Source organism: Triturus cristatus, chromosome 6 (assembly GCF_964204655.1).
Source record: "Triturus cristatus chromosome 6, aTriCri1.1, whole genome shotgun sequence".
NCBI lineage: Eukaryota > Metazoa > Chordata > Amphibia > Caudata > Salamandridae > Triturus > Triturus cristatus.
The window spans coordinates 517,988,990-518,010,898 of record NC_140589.1 but is presented as its reverse complement, the minus strand read 5'-3'; the positions used below and the strand labels follow the sequence as shown (position 1 = coordinate 518,010,898).

At 50.9% G+C, this 21,909-nt stretch overlaps 1 protein-coding gene across 4 annotated transcripts in view; it reads left to right on the top strand.

Moving 5' to 3' along the window:
* Window positions 1-21,909, top strand: part of CGAS (cyclic GMP-AMP synthase) — a 222,844-nt gene that overhangs the window by 137,904 nt on the left and 63,031 nt on the right. The window contains exon 5 of one of the 4 annotated variants that reach the window (XM_085610945.1): window positions 9,369-9,525. The exons of the other annotated variants lie outside the window; for them this stretch is intronic. Coding sequence (XP_085467071.1) covers window positions 9,369-9,414 — 46 coding nt within the window. The 3' untranslated portion in view covers window positions 9,415-9,525. Of the gene's footprint in view, window positions 1-9,368; window positions 9,526-21,909 lie in introns of those variants that run through there. 4 annotated transcript variants of the gene reach the window in all.

Below are 21,909 nucleotides of genomic sequence, written 5' to 3'. Positions count from 1 at the left end.
AGTCCACTGGAGTACAAGGCAGTCCTTTTGTAGTCTTCCATAGGTCCAGGAGTGTACTAAAGTGTAGGTCTGAAGGTCCTATTTTTATACCTCGTGCCAGCTTTGAAGTGGAAGAAACTTTTAGAGTTCTCCCCACCCACAGTTGGTTCTGGAAATTGCTTCCTCGCTGCCAGGCTCCAAGGGGTCTTGGTTTACAATAGACTGGTGTTGCGTTGTTTGTGAGTGTGCTGTTGGCAGCCTTTGAAATGTAAGTGGGGCAGGGAACTGCTCTGCCCCTCCCATCCTGGCTGGATGGCCCTTTCCCAGCTATACCTAGGTCATATCGTTCACTATCTGCACCCAATATGCATTCCTGGTGGGGGAGCAATTAACAGGCCCAGGCAGCTAGAAACTCATAGAAGGCCTCCGAAGGTTTAGGGTAAGAAAATGCCGACCTTCTAAAAGTCCATCATCCCCTTTGGTATCGCTTTGTTCGCCCTAAGTTGGCAGGGTATGCCCAGACGTGGGTCCCTTGCTCACTTTGCCACTGGATTCAAGCTAGCCTGACTGATGACGGCTGATTAGCCAGAAACCGGTCCCAGGATGCTTGTTTCCGGTCCAGGGAAGACATGGCTTGGCAGTTCGGGCTGGACTGGCCATGAGGCACAGGGTCCGACTGATTTGCATATGGCCATGTCTGAACTGGGGTGGTGGAGTGAGCTAAAGAATGATGATGGATTAAACTCAGATCAGTTGACTGGGGGTGAGTGTTTGATTTGCTCAAGCGCTCTGTCCATCATCCCCTTTGGTATCGACTTTCTAAAAGTGGCATTTTCAAAATTGTAATCCACAAGCCGACTTTACCATTAAAGATAATTTAAAATTACAGTTCATTTGAGTCCAAACATATTTGCACCTGTGCCCAATCACAAGTTTGCACTTATTAAATGTAATGAAATAACCCAATGTTATCCTATGGGAAAGGTAGGCCGTACAGGACATGTAATACCCAAAAACACATGCCCTACTATTTAAATGCAATGCACTGTGCCCTATTGGCTGTTTGGGGCCTACCTTAGGGGAGACTTGTATGTATTAAAAAGGAAGGTTTCCGCCTGGCAAAAAGGTGTATTTTGCTAGGTTGAATGGGCAGTTCAAAACTGCACTAAAGACTGCAATATCAGGCCTGAGAATGTTTTATAAAGCTTATTTTAGTGGGTGCCACAATCGGTGCTGCTGTCCACCAGTTGCATTTAATTTACAGGCCGTGGGACCCCTGGTACCATATACGAGGCACTTGCAAGTAAATTAGATGTACCAATCAGGTGTACACCTGTTGTACCATGTTTTAGGTGAAGAGCACAAGCACTTTAGCAGTGGTAAAGTGCACAGAGCCCTAAAAACCAACAAAACTAATAAAACTAGGTTCAGAAAACTGGATCGGTGAAGGCAAAAGGTTTGGGGGTGACACTGCAGAGAGGGCAACTTCCATTAATCTTGATCTGCTGTCTTGGAAGGAATGACACCTCCTTATACTAGGAAACATAGGAACTGGACTTTCTTGACCTACTTCTTCACAGGTTTTGCAATGCTACTCCTATCTAAGCTTCTTGCAAATGAAACCAACTTACTGTGGCAGAGAAATAACATATCTTATAGATCGACTACAAGCCTATCTCCGCTCATTTACAATAACACTACATCTGGTTGCAATATCATCAGGGAAACAATCCAAGCCAAAACCGATTTAACCTTAACTTAGTGTTAATGAAGTGGCCAAATGAGGAATGAAACATAGGCATCCTAGACATCTTTCCTTCAAATCTGATTGAAGAAAGGAATGCTTGAAAAAATGAATCCCTTTAATGTTAAAATGTATGTGCAAAACAAAACCATTAACAATTTTCAAATGTTCCCATGGTGAAACCTATGTGCTCTCTCCTGGCTAGAAGCAGATCGCGACAACACACGGGGATGAAACGGGACCACTTCTGATTGCTTCTTTAGATATCTTTTGACACTTATCATGTACCAAATCTATTCCTTCATCAAGAACACCATTGGATAAGGAATCACCATCTGTATGTGTTAAACATATAATTGTTTTCTGTGCTCTAGAGACTAGCACATAATGAAACACCCATATATCCTAAGTTACTATACTTACTTACCTATGTCTACTATCCCTCCTAGGGTACAGGCCATCAACCTGGACTCTCCAGCCACCTTTTTCCTGGGCTTTTCTTCCAGTCTGACTCCAGGTGTAACCCATCTCCTTGCAGTCAGCCTTGAGGCCTTGGCTTCACGTGTTTCTTGGCCTTCCTCTTTTCCTTTTCCCTTGAGGGTTCCAGGTCAGGGCTTGCCTAGTGGTGTTTGATGCGGGCATGCGTTACTAAGTTACTGTACTGACTGAAAGAGTGTGCAAGACTGCTACCCAACTTTCTCGAGGAGCAAAGTTTGAATTGAATAGAATAAACTTTTGTTCGGGTGGAATTGTCTCTGTCCTTTCTGCAACCCTCATCTCCATGAAATCTCATGATAAAAGTAGGATGATTCCTGTGCTCCTGCCACTCAAGGCAGAGGAAGGCACCCTTCTGAAAAGTATTATGATATCCTGCAAGAGCTTCCTCTTATGGTCCTAGTGAAAACCTTTGAACTGAAAACCGCTTTGTAGTTTTATTGTACCTTTCTTACGGCTATGATAGTCTGGAAATAACTGGAGATTTGGTCAGTACTTTTGCCTACAGTACTGATAATGTCATATTTGTATTGCCCCACAGACAGTCACTTTCTTTGATCCCTAGAATCTTCATGCTATCCTTCTAAGCCAACAATCCTTGCACACTATTGAAAGATCCACCATTTTATCAGGAAAAGCTGGTTTCAGACATTTTGACTTCAACATGTTCATGTTGTCCATTCGCATATAATTATCAACCGATAAACATCACCAGGGGTTTGAGAAGGAGATCATTTATAATATCTAAGATGTGTAACGATATGAGGGATAAATTATAGAGCAAAAATGTATCAAGGTTTCCTTGCACTGAGGTCTACAAGTGGAAAGCAAATCCAATGTTTCCTTGCCTGCTAGAGGACCAATCACAATGTCATCGGGAAATGAAGGTATCTGAAGCATTGGAATCTAAAGAAATAAAAGGCGTTCTATTTTTAGAAGCAGAGTTTGAAAAGTACACTCAATAAACTAGTGTCTGAGATGCTACAGAATCCCTCGGAGGTCCTGAGACTGAGGGAAAAATTCTTCTATTTGTGGTTCTTCCAATGGCGGCCGCTGCGAGGCAGAGGTAGCGACCCTTGACCTTAGGGTAGGCCGCTCCCCCGCCTCCGCAGCGCCACCAGTGCTTGCCTGCCTCAGTGTTGCCTAGTTCTGCCTGTGTGCCCCCGTGACTGCCGCTCCCACTTCTCTCCGTGTTCCCCGAGTGCGTGGCCCCAGAGTGCCCGGTTCCCTCCTTCTATTTTGTACCCTCAAGGGCCTGCCTCAGAGACTGCCTGGTTGAATGTAATTCCACCTTTTTTCTGTATCCCCGAGTGCGTGGCCCCCCCCTGTGCGCCCGGTGCCCCTGCTCGTTGTGCTTGTTTTTCTCCGCCTTTTTTTCTCGTCCTTTTCCCGCCTTTCTCGTCGTCCGGATCGCTTCTTCCCCTGTTTTCTCGCCACCTTCCCAAAGCCGTTTATTCCTCGTTTTTCCCGCCGCCCGCCTCCCGCTTTTCCAGCCGTTTTTGCGCTCCTCAAGCGTAATCCAATTGGCCCACCTACCCTCCCGCCTCCCAGCTGACCCCCCCTCCCCGGCGACCCCATATATGGCGGCCGCTGCGAGGCCGCGCAGCGGACGCGCGCAGCGGGCGCGCCGCTGGCGTGCCTAAGGCAAGCCAGTCTGCGCCCGTCCGCACCTGGACCGCGCCCAGCACCCGTCACCCTGGTCCCCACGACCCCCACCCCATCCGCCACCCCCGCCTGACCTACGACACCACCACCCTCACCGCCCTCAACCCCGGCCGTACGCCCGGCTGCTACCGCGCTACCTCGAAGCAGACCCACGGATCCTTCACCTGCCGCAACTGCCGCTTTACCTGCCTACGAACACACATCGCACCCGACAAGAACGACTCCCCCGGAAACAACCTCGACTGCATCCTGATCAACACCCGATCCGTCCACAGGCATGCCATCGAACTATGGAACCTCATCGACTCAACAAACCCGGACATCGCCTTCCTCACCGAGACCTGGATGAACCCCTCCTCGACACCCGACATCGCCATAGCCATCCCCGACGGCTACAAAATCATCCGGAAAGACCGCACCAACCGCACCGGAAGAGGCATCGCCATCGCACACAAAAGCTCCATCCGCATCTCGACCCACGTCGACAACTCACTCCCCGACGCCGAACACCTCCACTTCGCGATCCACAGCGACCCCAAGACCACCCTCAGAGGCACCCTCATGTACAGACCACCAGGACCACGCACTAAGTTCAGCGAAGACATCGCAGACTTCGTCAGCCCACACGCACTCCCGTCCACCGACTACATCCTCCTAGGGGACCTCAACTTCCACCTGGAGAACCACACCGACAACAACACCACCGCCTTACTGGACAACCTCGCCAAACTGGGACTGAAACAGCTAGTCAACACCCCCACCCACTACGCCGGACACACGCTCGACCCATCGTCTCCTCCAGCAAACACATCTCTTTCAGCCACACCACCGAACTCGCCTGGTCGGACCCCAACTGTGTCCACTTCAGCTTCAAGAAGACCACCGTGCACCACCACACCCAGCAACCACCAAGAAGACAGTGGAATCGAATCACCACGGAACAACTCACATCGACCCTCTCTCAGAAGCAACCCACCAGCACCACAGACCCCAACGAAGCCACCAACAACCTCACGAGCTGGATCTCCGACTGCGCCAACCTCCTGGCCCCCCTGAAGACCCAAGCAAACACCAACAACCACAAGAAAAACTCCTGGTTCACCCCCGACCTCAAGGACTCCAAAAAAGAATGCCGCACCCTCGAAAAGACTTGGCGCCTCAACCAGACCGAGGAGAACATGTCTGCTCTCAAGAACACCACCCGCCAACACCACCAATGCTTCCGCGCCGCACGAAAGTCAGCCTTACAGAACAGACTAGACAACAACGCCCACAACAGCAAGGAACTATTTGGCATCGTCAAAGAACTCTCCAACCCCGACGCAGAAAACAACTCCATCCCTCCCTCACAGGACCTCTGCGACTCCCTCGCAGCCTTCTTCCACCACAAGATCACCGACATCTACAACAGCTTCACCACAACCAACACGAACCCACCACTGGAACCCGCCACCGACAACACCACCATCCTCACCTGGAACCCAACCACCACCGAGGAAACCACCCGCATCATGAACTCCATCCACTCAGGATCACCATCCGACCCCTGCCTGCACCACATCTTCAACAAAGCCGACAACATCATCGCACCCCACCTCCGAGACATCATCAACGTGTCTTTCACCACCGCCACCTTCCCGGAGAAATGGAAACACGCCGAATTCAACGCCCTCCTAAAGAAACCAACAGCAGACCCCACCGAACTCAAAAACTTCCGACCCATCTCGCTCCTACCGTTCCCCGCCAAAGTGATTGAGAAAATCGTCAACGCTCAACTCACCACCGCCCTGGAAATCAACGACTCACTCGACCCCTCACAGTTCGGCTTCAGAGCTAACCACAGCACCGAGACCGCCCTCATCGCAGCCACGGACGACATCAGATCCCTGACCGACAAAGGAGAAACCGTGGCCCTCATACTCCTGGACCTCTCTGCAGCTTTCGACACGGTATGCCACCATACCCTGATACGTCGCCTCAGCAACGCCGGCATCAGAGGCAAGGCCCTGGAATGGATCATCTCCTTCCTCTCCGGAAGAACCCAGAGAGTCCGCCTCCCCCCCCTTCAGATCCACAGCCACAGAGATCATCTGCGGCGTCCCCCAAGGATCCTCCCTCAGCCCCACCCTCTTCAACATCTACATGACCCCCCTGGCGAACATCGCACGAAACCACGGACTCTACCTCATATCCTACGCCGACGACACCCAGCTCATCTTATCCCTCACCAACAACCCCACCTCAGCTAGAACCAGACTACTCGAAGGCATGAAGGAAGTAGCGAACTGGATGACAGACAGCCGGCTTAAACTGAACACAGAGAAGACGGAGGTCCTCATACTCGGCCCTACACCCTCCGCCTGGGACGACTCCTGGTGGACTCCCGCCCTGGGCAGCACTCCCCAACCCACCGACCACGCACGCAACCTCGGCTTCATCCTGGACTCATCCCTCTCCATGACCAGACAGGTCAAATCGGTGACCTCGGCATGCTTCAACACCCTCCGCATGCTCCGCAAGATCTTCCGCTGGATCCCCACCGACACCAGGAAGACCGTCACCCACGCCCTCGTCACCAGTCGCTTGGACTATGGGAACACTCTGTATGCCGGCATCACCATCAAGCTGCAGAGGAACTGCAACGAATCCAGAACGCTGCCGCATGACTCATCCTGAACATACCCCGCCACCACCACATCTCCGGACACCTGAAGAAACTTCACTGGCTCCCAGTCAACAAGAGGATCACCTTCAGACTCCTCACCCACGCACACAAAGCCCTGCACAACCTCGGACCAAAACTCATCAACCACCGAGTCTCCTTCTACACTCCTCCGCGCACCCTACGCTCGACCGGACAAGCCCTGGCAGCCGTACCCCGCATCCGCAAAGCCACCGCCGGAGGAAGATCTTTCTCTTTTCTGGCAGCGAAGACCTGGAACTCCCTTCCCAGCCACCTTCGTGCAATACAGGACCACCTCTCCTTCAGAAGGCAGCTCAAGACCTGGCTCTACAAGCACTGACCCCCCCCTCCCCCCCTCCCCCCCAGCGCCTTGAGACCCTTACGGGTGAGTAGCGCGCTTTATAAATGTAACTGATTGATTGAATGGAACTGTATAGAATAGTGATATTGAAACCTCAAGTGAACATAACTCTCGTGCAGTCTCTGAGCACCAATGGGCAACCTGGATTTCTCAACACAATACATTTTCCACTAGAAGTATTTATGGATGTTTAGACTAAATGGATTGAATCACTACATTATCTGAGGGGAACACCACCTGATCCTCATTAAGTAACTCCTCCCTCTTCCCTCCCCATAACAGTAGAAGGAATCATCTGACATTGTAGGGGCACACTTAGGCCTTGAGGGTGCCTCATCAGAATCTACCTCGGTATCCATTATATTGATGAGGTACCATTTGTGATAGTCGTTAAACCATTTTAAAGTCAATTTTGTGTGTGTATTGCCTTCTACTTGAAAGATATGGAAGAACATAAGGGAGACCATATAACAAATGAGCGTGATACACTTTCCTAGCCTAGCACTGGACATCAGTGTGCTTCAACAATAACCAGTGCTCCAATGTGTTATCACTGACAAATACAGTAAGAGCAACTCGAAATTGTACTTGTGCCTGGTGCTATGTGGCTGCTAAACACCAAGTCTCAAAAGACTATGCCTGCAAAGATGTATTAGGGAGAGAACTAGAACTCACAAACCAAAGCGAGCAGAGTGGATGGGTAGCCACTTGAATGGCACATGTTCCCTTGTTGCTATCCTCCCCACAAACTAAACAAAACCATGTAAAGTGGGATGAATTCCTTTGTAGATTGCAAGAACACAGTACTACCTCAAAATATGTAAAGAACAAGAGTGTTACATAATGTGTGAGTAAAAAATGAAACAACATTACTTTAATGATGAGCAGCTAAGAAGAGGCTGTGACACTGTATCAGGCCCTTATTCCTCGGACCCAGCACACTTCCAGAAGCCCGCCTTCTGGTAGTGCAGACTCTGCTTATGTATATGCAAGAGAGTTTCAGGGTAGCCAAATGAGGAGAAGGGAATTAGCAAGGATTCCGTAGGGAGGAATATTTCCAATGAGAGATGCTGCAATGAGAAATTCCTCTTCTGCAATTGTCCTCTTTCAACTCATTGGTATATTCCTTTGACTTATTACCTTGGACAGAATTATACTTTTTGAATAAGATCTGTAAGACAAGGTACACCTGATTACAAAACCTCCAGTCTCAGACAACATACTAACTGTTAACTTGGTTCATGAAAGAAATACTGTTTCCAACAGAATGTTGTTACATGAATGCTTCTCATTAAGAATGTTTTAATTTCACAGTCATCCCTTTTCCCGGTATCTTAATATTCATGTGTTGCATTCAGAAGCATCCAAAAATGATCTAGCAGGATTTTCTTCATCTCAGTCTTATTCTGTTCACAATTATAACACTTCAATTATCTTTCAAATGTATATATTGTCTTTTGTCTTGAACCATAAGCCCATTATCTCTCTCTAAAAGGAATTCCTAAATTCTGAAACGGTTAATTTGTGTATTGTAATCTCATACTAAAAAGAGTAACTTGTCTGTTTGCTGAAGCACATTGTACCACTTTAGAACACCTGAATGCTGACCCTTGCACCCAAAGACTGCCTTCAGTTTAGCACAGATTTTTCCTTTCCTGTTACCCTTCAACTTTTGTTCAGGCCATTAATGAGCGGGAAAGCACAACCAGCGGTGACCTTTGCTTGCATGCATTTCCCACATAAGTGCATGGATACTTTCTCTCCTTAGACCATTTGATCTCGGTGAATGAGCTGAGTGAGGTGAACCATCCTAACAGTACTCTCCTCCAAATGCCCATCTCTCATTCGTTTTTTTGGTTTGGTTGGATGCAATGCATAGACTGCTCTTTCCAGTTTAGGTGGATGTACTTTGCTAGCTGATTCCCATGAATAATTTCAGGACCATATCCTGGCCAGGATACCAGGTTCCCAAAGCACCCTTTCTTCCATCGAGCTTCTTTGATGTCTGAATCCCATACTCCGAGTTTCCTTGTATGAAGTTCGGTAGACGTTTAGTGTATGAATGTTCGGATGCAGTCTTTACGACTGAGGAATGAAATATGAGGTGTATTTGCATGGATCTTGGGTGTAGTTGAAAACCATCTGGATTCAATTTTTTCATAACTACAAAGGACCCCACAAAACATGAATTTATACCATAACATTTTTTTTTTTAAATTAAAGTTCTTTTGTAGAACGATATACCTTGTCTTCTAGTTGGTAGTGAGGGACACTCTTTCTTTTCTCTTTTCCTGTCTGCACATTTTTTGTAAGTGTGTTTTAACTTGAATCTGTGATTTTTTTTTGCCATTAATCTTACAAGTTGTACTTTCTCTGTAACACTAGATACATTAGTTTATGCGTGGTTCTACTAACAGTGTTATCTTGGGTTGAATCCATAGGATGCAAAGAACAATGAGAAGTGAGTACGATTCACATTATAATTAGTGAACTTTGGGAGCCAAAGCTTCTCCATCCAAAACCCAGGGTTATCACAAAGAAAACCACAGAGATGTTGTTTTAAGGTTTGAACTTTTCTCTCAATTTTTCCTACCGCTGACAGATGAACACTGTTACGATTACATTGTTCTGCCTCTGGGGGATGTTGTGCATGGATCAACTGCAGGCTGGAAATCACAATTAAGATTCATCCAAAGTTATCCAAAGCCCCTTTATGACTTCTGCCTGCTTCCCATTTCAGTATTGGCTATATTGGAAAACCTACATTTGGTTAGACGGACTTCAGGTTCCTTAATGCACTTTCAAGTATTCAAGAACACCCGGCATTCTCCGTGCATTGCTTTCTATGGGAGTAGTCCTGCTAGTCCTCAGCACTGGATTTGCTCCTCCAGGACTTGAGGGATGGGAAATGCACATGTATGTCACTAGCCTTGTGCTGCCACATCATGTGACTTGACTCCACCCTGGGCATGTTGCTGCCTGGAACTGCTTATAAACTGCTATTTGCTGAAGCTCCTTGTTTGTGCATTGGAGTTTGTTCCTCTGTGTCCAAGACCTCTCGTTGCCTGTTTTCCTGTCTAGTCCCTGCCAGGGGAGGGGGCAGGGATAGAGTGTTCCAGTATTAGGCGAGGTCTCATTTAGCAAGTATTGTCCTAATCCCCACAAGGGTGTGATGTCCTCTAGTACCCTGGATATCTTCCATAATGCCCAACAATGCCTCCTGTGGAATAGGGTCAATCAGTGACCCCCAAAGCACGTGATAGGGAGGTAAACACCAGTATTGACTGAGTGGGGGTCATACCCATACCACATGAAAAAAATGAGCTTGTGTTTTGGGGCATCGGTAGCATGTTGGTGTCCTCTCCGTTACTGCATGCAACAACCACAGTGGTGCGAGGTAGGTCATGTGGAGATATTTTAGTTGTATAAGACCTAGTCTAGACGAAGTGAACAGAGTCCTAGGGCACATGCATAAATCCCTTAAGTCAGAGTCTTCCAACGGGCCAATCCAAACCTCCCAGCAGGCCTGTAATGTCAAATAGTTTAGGGCGTTATTCACAAGGGTTTTATATATGTGAAAGCATTCTTTAAATGCTGTTCTAATAGTGGAAAGTTCCTTCTCAGCTTGTTGTTTGTGGTTCAGCCAGAGTCATTTTTGTTTTAAAAAGATATGCAGGTGGATGCTTCTGACTGGCCCCACTGCTACATCAGAGGTGTTAAACTCCACAATTAATGGTCTCTTAGTATCTGCATGCCCGAACACAGGAGCAGCGGTGAGATTAGACTTTTTAAAATCTTGATAGGCAAGGTCTACATCTGTAGACCACACAACTGATTGTCCTATTTCGATCTCGCCTGAGCTAGCGCATGCGCTGCTCTAGCGAGACATTTAGTGAGTGGGCTTTAAAAAGCCAACCACAGCTTTGTGTGGCATAGAGTGTGCGGTTACTCGCACATACGAGCAGAGGCGCCATCTGGCTTTCCTCCCTCGTCATGGTGCGCGCACATCGCACCCACTCGCCAGACGTGACGCCGCAGCTGCTTTCACTTTTGTCGTCGCATGCGCGCGCACCACTTGCGTGCTTTTTTTACATTTTCTTTTAGCGCGCGCTCCCCTGGAGTATTGGCTCGGGAACGAGCAGCACCACGCACGCAGTCCTTACGCACAGCTGTTCCCCTTGCCTTGGCGTTTCCAGCGCAACTCTGTCTTCCACATTGCTCTCACGTAGCGTGCACTTTACAGTGCCACTGGGGCACAAGTGTACACTCTACGGTGCCCCTGGGGAACAAGCAGGCATCCACTCGAGAGCACCAGGGTTTCCCAGAGACCGGTGCCTTTTCCAAGGACGCACACTGGACGGATGGTGAGTCCTTTGTAAACATGCTTCGTAGAATGCCGCTGCATGGTTTGTTTGTGTCTGTAGTCAATTGGTGTGCGCCGTCAGGCTAGATTGTCTCCTTGGCCCCTTCCATCTGGAGTCTCCCGCCCTGATCGGGTATGTAGGCATGTATTTGTGTGTGCACCTTACCCAGCCCTGCCAAGTACCACGCATCGTCATTAAAATAACACGTTTTAATGTGGTGATACGCATCACCGCATTAAAATGCATTATCAACCATTTTAGCGTGGCTTGTCCACCTGCTCGCACTGAGCTAGTGGAACTATGCAGGTAGTAACCGCGACTGCCGGGTACAGCAGTACGATGTTAGAGTACTAGGACAGCTGTCTTTGTTTCTCCTCCACATGTTTAGTGCAATATCCAAGCCACAGCTCGGCATGTGATACGACCACTACTTAAGGGGAAAAAAATAACACACAACCGATGTGATTGAACAGTGTCACTGCTGGTGCTGTGCTCAGCTGTGTTTGCTGTTGGACATTACGTACATGTGCAGCCAGACCGGCACTTTATGGTTTAAATGTTTTTATTAATAATTCACCGGAGAGCAGCAAGGTTACAGGCATACAACACTCATCAGACACAGCAATGATATACCTTAATAAAAGTCTTATAACAGTGTCCTCCGGACTGCGTGTGCATAGTTGAATAGAGACCTGTACCAAAAAAGATTCTCAAGTGATAAAAAAGGAACTGAAAACCAAAACCGTAATAACAAAATGTCCCTCCCCTACTCCCATCCCTCCCCCTCCCCGTGCTCCACGTCCTTCCCCAAGCCCTCCCGAACCCTGTGCGCTCCTATCGATCGTCCTCCTCCGGGACCTCCGTGATGCGGAGCAGCCGAAGAAACCGGGGGCATGTGACTTCTGTAAATTCAGGGGCTAGAAGTGATAGAAAGGGCTGCCACAATTCACTATAGCGGTCTCCTTCCCCGGCCAGAGTCAGAGCCAATTTTTCCATGCCCAGAACGTACCACAAACGATGCAACCAGCCGGTAAAGGTGGGAGTCTGGGAGGTGCGCCAGTGGGCAAGAATATTTTGTGTCGCTGACCCTAGAGCAATGGCCATCTGTCTGCCCCTACGGGATCGCAGCGGGTAAGTCAGGGCGTTGGGAAGACCCAACAGCACATAGGCTGGAAAGCGCGGTATTTCTGTCTTGAAGTGCTTATCGACTTCGTCTAGCACCTGGGTCCAATAGGCTTGGACATGTGTACAGTCCCAGAGTATGTGGACTAAGTTTCCCACTTGGCTGCAACCCCTCCAACAAGTCAACTCACAAGAGCGGTCCATCTCATGCAGGCGCTCCGGGGTGTAATACCAGTACGTTACAAGCTTCGTAAGTGTCTCTGTAAGCCCCATATGATATGCAGAGTGTCTGGCTCTATAGTAAAGGCTCTCCCAGTCCTTATTACTCAGGGCCCTGCCCAACTCCCGTTCCCACCGCTCCCTGCTGGGGTTGTGTGAGTGCTTGTGTATGAGCTGTAGCTGCTTATAGAGATCAGAAATGAGATTTTTGTCCGACGTGCGTGTGATGAGCCATTGCTCGTATGTGGTGAAGCGCCTATTGGCCTCAGAGCAAACTTGCGGTTGGAGCGCCCAGTGCCTCACCTGCAAGTACCGTAGCCTCTCCGTTTCTGGTAGCCCAAAGTCCTCCCGCATCTGAGTGAACGCCCCCCCCCCCTCCCCATAGATGTGATACAGAAATCGGCAACCCGCCGCCCTCCAGCCCGCAAAGGCAGTGTCATCCAGCCCAGGAGTAAAGTCAGGATTGCCAGTCAGCGGCATGAGTGGCGACGGGAAGGTCGTGAGTGCATGAGTGAGGTTAGTGGCATCCCACACTTCCAGGGGAACACGTGTGATGTCGGAGGCATACAAATTAGGGGGTCTATGAGGCTTGCGCAGGAAGGGGATCTCCTGCAGGGGCCTCGCAGCCACCGCCTGGTCTTGAAACAGCCAGTGCTTCTCGGATTCCCATCTGCTCCACTCCACTAGATATCGCAGCTGCGCTGCCTGATAATAGAGCTTGAGATCGGGGACCCCAAGGCCCCCAGACTCCGGTGCTAAAGACACCAGTGCTCGGCGCATTCGCGGCTTCCGGCCATTCCAGACAAACCTGGCCAGGTTGGCCTGCATTTTCGGGATCCACCCGACAGGTGGTCGAAGGGGTATGGTACGAAAAATATACAAAATTTGCCGGAGAATGGTCATTTTGACCGCTACAACCCAGCCCAACCAGGAAAGGGGGTAGTGCCGCCAACGTTCAAGTTCCCACCGGACTCTGCCGCGAAGCAAAGAATAATTAGCATGAACCACCTGAGGAAGAGAGGGAGCCAGCTGAATCCCAAGATACGGGATAGTGGCCTGCGCCCAGCGAATGGGGAGCAGAGTCCGCAGCGATTCCCGAGTGGGGCGTGACAATGATAGGTCCAGGGCTAAGGATTTCTCTGCATTTACTTTAAACCCGGCCGCTCGTGCGAAGTCATCCAGGGCCGTCCAGCAAACCGGGAGTGTAGACGCCGGGTCCGCCAGCGAGATTAACACATCATCCGCGTACAGGATGAACAAAGCCTCCAAACTTTATGCCCTGAATTCCCGGATCCTGTCGCAGTCTCTGAGCTAGAGGTTCCATATAAAGGGCAAAGAGGAGGGGGGACAGCGGACACCCCTGCCTCGTGCCCCGCTCAATATGGAATCGAGAAGAGGTGTGTCCGTTCACCGGAACCGTAGCTGTGGGGAACCGATAGCAATTGAGGATAAGCGTGCGGAAACGATCGCCCAACCCCGCCCTCTCCAGCACTTGCTCCAGAAAGGGCCAGTGCACGCGGTCAAACGCCTTTTCGGCGTCGATAGCCAGCATCATAAATTCCCCTGGAACCCGCGTAGCCTTCTCAATAAGATGCAGTATCCGTTTCGTATTATCCGACGTTTGGCGCTCAGGAATGAAGCCCGCCTGGTCTGGATCAATGAGGCAGGGCATATGGGGGCCGAGACGAGCTGCCAGTATTCCTGTGTATAATTTAAAGTCTATGTTGAGAAGAGATATGGGGCGGTAAGCCCCACAGCGTGAACTGTCCTTCCCAGGTTTGGGGATGACCACTATGGAGGCTTCCAACAGATCACCTGTGATCGCTCCCGTGGCAGCAAAGGAATTGAACAACCGAGTGAGAATCGGAGCAAGCACAGAACAGAACTTCTTGTAAAAAACAGCAGAAAAGCCGTCTGGACCAGGGGATTTCCCCAGCTTGAGACGTGATATGGCGGCAACGACCTCCTCCACATGAATGGCCCTGTCGAGGTGCTCTGCTTGTGCCGCCGTCAGGACCGGCAAGGTGACCTATTTGAGGAACGCCGCCCCCTCAGCGCGCTCTAGGGGAGCCTCTGTATAAAGCGCGGCGTAAAACTCCCGGAACGTCTCTGAGATAGCCCCATCATCCGTAACGGACGTGTTGTCCTCCCGCTTGATCGCTCTGACACCTTGCCGCTGGCAGACCTCTCTCAATTTATGTGCTAGGATGCGTCCACACCTGTCCCCCCCCCCCTCCCCCCCGCATAATAGGCATGCCGCAGCCTCAGTGCCGCATATTCTGCCCGATCCTGGTCAAGCGCCGCCAACTGTTGCCGAGCGACTTTAAGTTGCCTCCACACTCGTGGGGCTCCCGTCCGCTGGTGCACCCGTTCCAACTCGCGGACCTGCTGGGTGAGTTCCTCCCTCTTGCCCCTTCGCTCCCTATTGTCTGCCGCCGCAATTGAAATAAACTCCCCCCTAAGAACCGCCTTCATAGCAGCCCACTGTGTAGCGAGCGTGGTGTCCTGGTTTGCGTTGTGCGTATGATAGTCATGAATGGAGTGGTGAATGCGTTTAACCACCTCCGCGCGATGCAGAAGGGTATCCCGAAGGCGCCATACTCTGACAGGTCGTGACATAGGCGGGAGGGTGAGTGTCATCAAAACCGGAGCATGGTCCGACAAGGAAGCCACCCCAATGTCGACCGAAGCCGCGATCGCGCGGACCGGGTCTGTCCCTAAAAAATGATCTAGTCTAGCATAAGTCTTGTGTGCATTGGAATAAAAGGAGTATTCCCTATCCCTAGGGTGAAGGCAGCGCCAGAGATCGTATAGTCCTAGGTCCTGCAGTCGCCCCCGCCCCTCCACAGAAAGTGCCCCCACCTGGTGAGTGCGCTGAGCGGATCTGTCCTGAGCATTATCAAAGACCAGGTTGAGGTCGCCGCCTATGATGATATTGCGATCCGGTGTAGCTGTGGCCTCGGTGATAGCGGAATGTAAGAACCTCTCCGGGCCTTCATTTGGGGCGTACAGGGAGCTAATAGTGAACGGCGTTCCCCCCAGTGCAACGCGATATGTGAGTAGACGCCCCTTGATCTCGGCCACCTTGTGTAAGACCTCGCTCAGGAATTTCTGAGCCACCAGGATCGCCACCCCCGCCGTCTTTGTAGTCCCAGAAGAAAAGAACTGGTTGGGGAACTTCCGGGATCTCAGTCGGTGACAGTCACGCGCCAGGAGATGCGTCTCCTGCAGAAGACAGATGTCGGCTTGGGAATTCTCTAGGCATGACAGAACCGCCCTGCGTTTTACTGGATTGTTAAGACCCCGCACGTTGAGGGTCACAATCTTAAGTGTAGTCGGGGGCATGACGTGTATGGGATGAGGAATCCTGTATTGGAGGGAAGGCACTTGGCGTGACCCCTGGTGGTTCGATGCATAGGTGGGCCAGGAGTGCGCTGCCACAGGAAGACTTGCGAATCTCAAAGGGGCAGTGGACGTGAAGCACTAGTATCCCTCCCCACCCCTCCCCCATGAACCCCCCAAAAAATAACTGTCGGCCACCATAGTGGAGACCATGTAGTCCATCACTCGCCGGTGATCGGTGAAAAGTCATTGGGTAATCCACCAGTAGTGAAAGGGAGCCCTCCTCCCGCCAAGGATCTGAACATTAGAGACGAAGCCCCCTAGCACAGCATAGCGTACAAATTCAGCCAGTGGCCGGACCAGAGAGCTCCGCGGACACTGCTTCCAGCGCCGATTGCTGGCCCTTCGTGATCTCCGCTGCCGGTGGTCTTTTAAGACTGCGTTTACACCCCTGCTGCCACCAACGAGGCCCTGTGTCATCCGGACCTGTCTTGGTATCCCCTTCCTCCTCCGGGAGATCCACCCCCAACAATTTGCTGGCCTCAGATAGAGAGCGCAACTGTTAGAGTTTGTCATCCTTATGGAACACCAAGCGAAAGGGGTGGCCCCAGCTGTAGGGTATGTTCATGTGCTGCAAGTGTGAAGTAATAGGCTTGAAGAGGCGCCTTTTCTGCAACGTGAGAGCAGACAAGTCATGATATAACACCGGCTTGTGGTCCCGAAACTGAGGGGGATGCAACTGGCGAGCTTTTTGTAATATGAGTTCCTTGGTGCGATAGTCCTGTACACATACTAGAATGTCCGATGGAGGAGTGGCCGCCGCTCTAGGAGGGCCCACTCTATGCGCCCGATCAATACACATAGCCGTGTCCAAGGGGCGCCCCAGGATGTGGTTAAAGAGCTCTCTCGCATAGACAAAGAGATCTGTCGAGGTGGCAGCCAGTGCAACCCCCCCGATCCTTATGTTGTGGCGACGGGAGCGATTTTCCAGGTCTTCAAGGTGGGTCTGGAGGTCCACCTGCTGGTCATGGACTCTGATGATTTCTTGCTGAAGAGCTGCTACCTCCTCATCTCTCCCATCACTCTTACCCTCCAAGCCCGCGACTCGCTCTCCAATGCCATCCATATCGCGGCGGACCTCTTTAAGTTCGGACGTGAACTCGCGCTTCAGCGTGTGGATGTCATCCTGCAGCGTGGAAAACATCGACTCCAGAAATGCTTAAGTGATAGGTTCCGTTTCCCCAGCCTCCGGCGAGCTCCGTCCCGTAGCACCTTCCTCCATACCAGAAGCCTTCTGTCCAGTCGCCGGCTTAGAGAACAGGTCCTTGAGGGTCTTATCCTGCCGCTTCCTTGGATTGGACATGGCGTCGCTCCCTGGGCCCGATGAACGTTGCGCACGAGGCCCGTCTCCCCCTCACCAGTTCTCAGCCGAGAGACAGGGCTCCAAGGGACCGATCGGAAGAAAGCACGAAGCTGTGAGTCTCCCACGGCCTAGAAGGCCCCTTCCAGTGGACTGCTCATGCCCAGACCTGACGCCTCCAGTAATGCGCCGTCGTACCGCACAGCTCAGGCCGACAGCCCGGGACCGCCGGGCAGAACCGCTGGGCCTCCCCGCGTCAGCGCGGCCGGACAGGGTTATGGCTCTCCACTAGCCTAGGCAGGCCGCTGCCCACTCCCTGCCGACGGTGGGCGCGCCGGCCACCGTCACCACCACTGCCTTTCGGTACAAGAGAATGCGCCCTCCACCGCAGCAGGGCCAGACCGCAGCCCCAGCGTTCCCCTCCTGGTGGTCTGCTCGCCGCTTAACCTCGACGGCGGTGTCCAAGCCCCAAATCGCAGAAGCCCTCCACTGGTGTGATCAGTCCCACGATGGCGGATGGGGAGGGAGAAGCAGCCCACAGGTCCTCTCAGCTGCCGTCTAGGCCCCAGAGAAGGCAGGTCATCTCCGGCGCCGATGCCGCCCTTCACTTGCTTGCTCTTCACCACAGCTGTCTCTCGTCAGCCCTCGCAGCTCTTGGCTCTGCCGTGCGACGTCCTCCGCCCCCCGCCTCTATGCCTCCAGTCCCGGCAACGGCCAGTCACCACACCGCAGCCCAGGCCTGGCGGGGAGAACGCACCTCCTGCATCCAGCGCCGCTCCGCGAGCGCGACGGGGCGCTCTGTGTCGTAGCTCTCCTCCGGGCGCCGTCTCCACTTCTCGCCCTGTCCCTCGCCGCTGCTGCTCACCCCGGCTCCCCAGGCTCCGTGCAGATTGACGCGTCTCTCCGCTGGCTTCCCCTGCCTCAGCAGACCAGCCCCGGCGCAGATCACCACCCAAGATGGCGCGCCCGGCCCTGCCGCCGCTCCGTTCGGGGCTCCACCTTACGCCCTCGTCAGTTCTGTTGCCGCCGCTGCCGCCGGGGATCGCCACTCACCGCCGTCTCAGCCTCTGGGTCCTAGGCGTCTGTCCCCAGCACCGCAGGCCGACGTCGCTGCACCGGCCTCCAGCCGCCCCGGCAAGGCTCAGTCGCCGCACCTCGCCGATCGACTCCCCGTCTCGTCGGCCAGAGGTTTCGGCCGCCGCTCCAACCACCGCGATGACCCCCCCTGGTACCGGGGCTCAGGTTGCTGTCCGAGGGGTCGTCGTTAGCATTATTCATGGCCCACGGGCCGGTGCTATCGAGATTCGTAGCGGGAGATCTCGAGCAGGACGTCTGCTCACTCCGCCATCTTGGCTCCGCCCCAGACCGGCACTTTAAAGTTATTTAGCCACTAGGGAGCTCTCTCAGCTGCAACCCAAATCGCCACTTAGCACTTCATCACAAAAAGAACGGCCTAGGAATTAAATCAGTGGAGCTGAGGGGCCAGAGGTGAGAGCTGATCTAGCTTAACTCCCACAGACGCCCAAGAAGGAGCACTTCTCAACCTGCCTGTGCCACCAACTCCGCTGCACTTCTGTGGCATGTATTACTCTGTCAGTGCACGTGCTGAGGGAATATGCCAGAAACCTCCCTGAAGGTCCATGTTAAGCGACGCTGACTGCGTTCTTTAGCTGCTGAGACCCAGCCACGACAGCCTGCCTGTCACGTGGCCTGTAGTTCCTTTAGTGCTAGCCAGTAGACTACGCGATTTATCCTCTGTGGCACCTTCCCGGTTGCTCTTATTCCAGCAACTGGCACCACTACCCCCACCCCCACTGGCACTGACCGTGACCTTTCCTTTTTGCGGCTTCTGGCATGATTCTGAATGCTGCCAGAGTCGGAGAATCATGAGCGCCAGCATCATGATTACCACTGTAATACTGTATGTACAGTATTTTTCTATCTGCGGCACCCATAGACAGAATGCAGCTGCTGGCGCCTCTCAGGTTGGTTGAGTCCGCACTATTCAAGGTAGGATTGCAAGCATTCAAAAAATATACTGGCTAGTCACATTTGTTCATGTCCACATAAAGCCATATGTATGACATAACTTTTGTGTTTTTATTTATTTTATGTATCTGTCAGGGATCATCATGTGCAGCTCTAAATCTTGTTTAAGTGCTTTCATCATTCCTTCTGTTTGTAGTATGTACTAAAGAGGGAGAAAATACCTGCGTTCTGTGATTTTTGTTTCTAATGTTCTACCACTTGGTACAGTAAAATGCGAGTTTCTGGTTGCTCAAATGGGTGTAATTTCTGATATTTATGTTTCCCTGGTCTTCATTGCTTGATTTTGCTCATGAAAAAGTGTCACTCATAGTCATTGAATGTCACTCATAAGTACACTGAAAAAAGGAAAACGTCACACATAAGCAATCTGAGACACTGGCAGCTATGCTTACCTTTGGAAATAGCTGGCGGAAGCCAGAAACAGCTCATTTATGAAAACAAGCATTTGCAATGCGTTAGGTCTCGCATTTACGCGAGTTTGAGCTATTGACATTGCAAATAACAATGCCAACGTGAGAGCAGACAGGTCATGATATAACACCGGCTTGTGGTCCCGAAACTGAAGGGGATGCAACTGGCGAGCTTTTTGTAATATGAGTTCCTTGGTGCGATAGTCCTGTACACATACTAGAATATCCGATGGAGGAGCCGCCGCCACTCTAGGAGGGCCCAGAGGTTTCGGCCGCCGCTCCAACCACCGCGATGACCCCCCCTGGTACCGGGGCTCAGGTTGCTGTCCGAGGGGTCGTCGTTAGCATTATTGACGGGCCACGGGCCGGTGCTATCGAGATTCGTAGCGGGAGCTCTCGAGCAGGACGTCTGCTCACTCCGCCATCTTGGCTCCGCCCCAGACCGGCACTTTAAAGTTATTTAGCCGCTAGGGAGCTCTCTCAGCTGCAACCCAAATCGCCACTTAGCACTTCATCACAAAAAGAACGGCCTAGGAATTAAATCAGTGGAGCTGAGGGGCCAGAGGTGAGAGCTGATCTAGCTTAACTCCCACAGACGCCCAAGAAGGAGCACTTCTCAACCTGCCTGTGCCACCAACTCCGCTGCACTTCTGTGGCATGTATTACTCTGTCAGTGCACGTGCTGAGGGAATATGCCAGAAACCTCCCTGAAGGTCCATGTTAAGCGACGCTGACTGCATTCTTTAGCTGCTGAGACCCAGCCACGACAGCCTGCCAGTCACGTGGCCTGTAGTTCCTTTAGTGCTAGCCAGTAGACTACGCGATTTATCCTCTGTGGCACCTTCCCGGTTGCTCTTATTCCAGCAACTGGCACCACTACCCCCACCCCCACTGGCACTGACCGTGACCTTTCCTTTTTGCGGCTTCTGGCATGATTCTGAATGCTGCCAGAGTCGGAGAATCATGAGCGCCAGCATCATGATTGCCACTGTAATACTGTATGTACAGTATTTTTCTATCTGCGGCACCCATAGACAGAATGCAGCTGCTGGCGCCTCTCAGGTCGGTCGAGTCCGCACTATTCAAGGTAGGATTGCAAGCATTCAAAAAATATACTGGCTAGTCACATTTGTTCATGTCCACATAAAGCCATATGTATGACATAACTTTTGTGTTTTTATTTATTTTATGTATCTGTCAGGGATCATCATGTGCAGCTCTAAATCTTGTTTAAGTGCTTTCATCATTCCTTCTGTTTGTAGTATGTACTAAAGAGGGAGAAAATACCTGCGTTCTGTGATTTTTGTTTCTAATGTTCTACCACTTGGTACAGTAAAATGCGAGTTTCTGGTTGCTCAAATGGGTGTAATTTCTGATATTTATGTTTCCCTGGTCTTCATTGCTTGATTTTGCTCATGAAAAAGTGTCACTCATAGTCATTGAATGTCACTCATAAGTACACTGAAAAAAGGAAAACGTCACACATAAGCAATCTGAGACACTGGCAGCTATGCTTACCTTTGGAAATAGCTGGCGGAAGCCAGAAACAGCTCATTTATGAAAACAAGCATTTGCAATGCGATAGGTCTCGCATTTACGCGAGTTTGAGCTATTGACATTGCAAATAACAATGCCTTTTATTTTTGTTTTTGTTTTTAAAACCTAAATAAAAGGCATTGTCATTTACAATGCCAATAGCTTAAACTCGCGTAAATGTGAGACCTATTGCATTGCAAATCCCTGTTTAATAGTTTTTTAATGGGTGTCACCAATTAGAAAAACTGGCTAATGACTGTGTGATACAAAATGTGCAAACCCTAAAAAGCATTGATTAGCCATGACATTCTGTGGTACACCCCATTACATTTTTACATTTGTACCCCTTGGGGGAGAAAAGATAAGCAACTTCCTGTACATGGAATTTGCATTTTGGAAGTTTTAAAAACGTACTATGCTGGTGGAGAGTGGAAAGAACCCGTTCCACTTGGTTCACGTGCTCAGGCCAGGACTCAGAATAAATCAGTATATCGTCAATGAAACCATGATAAAACGATCTAGAAAATCCATTAGTACATTATTTAAAAAAAAAAATTTTGGGGTGATTTTTAACAAGTGA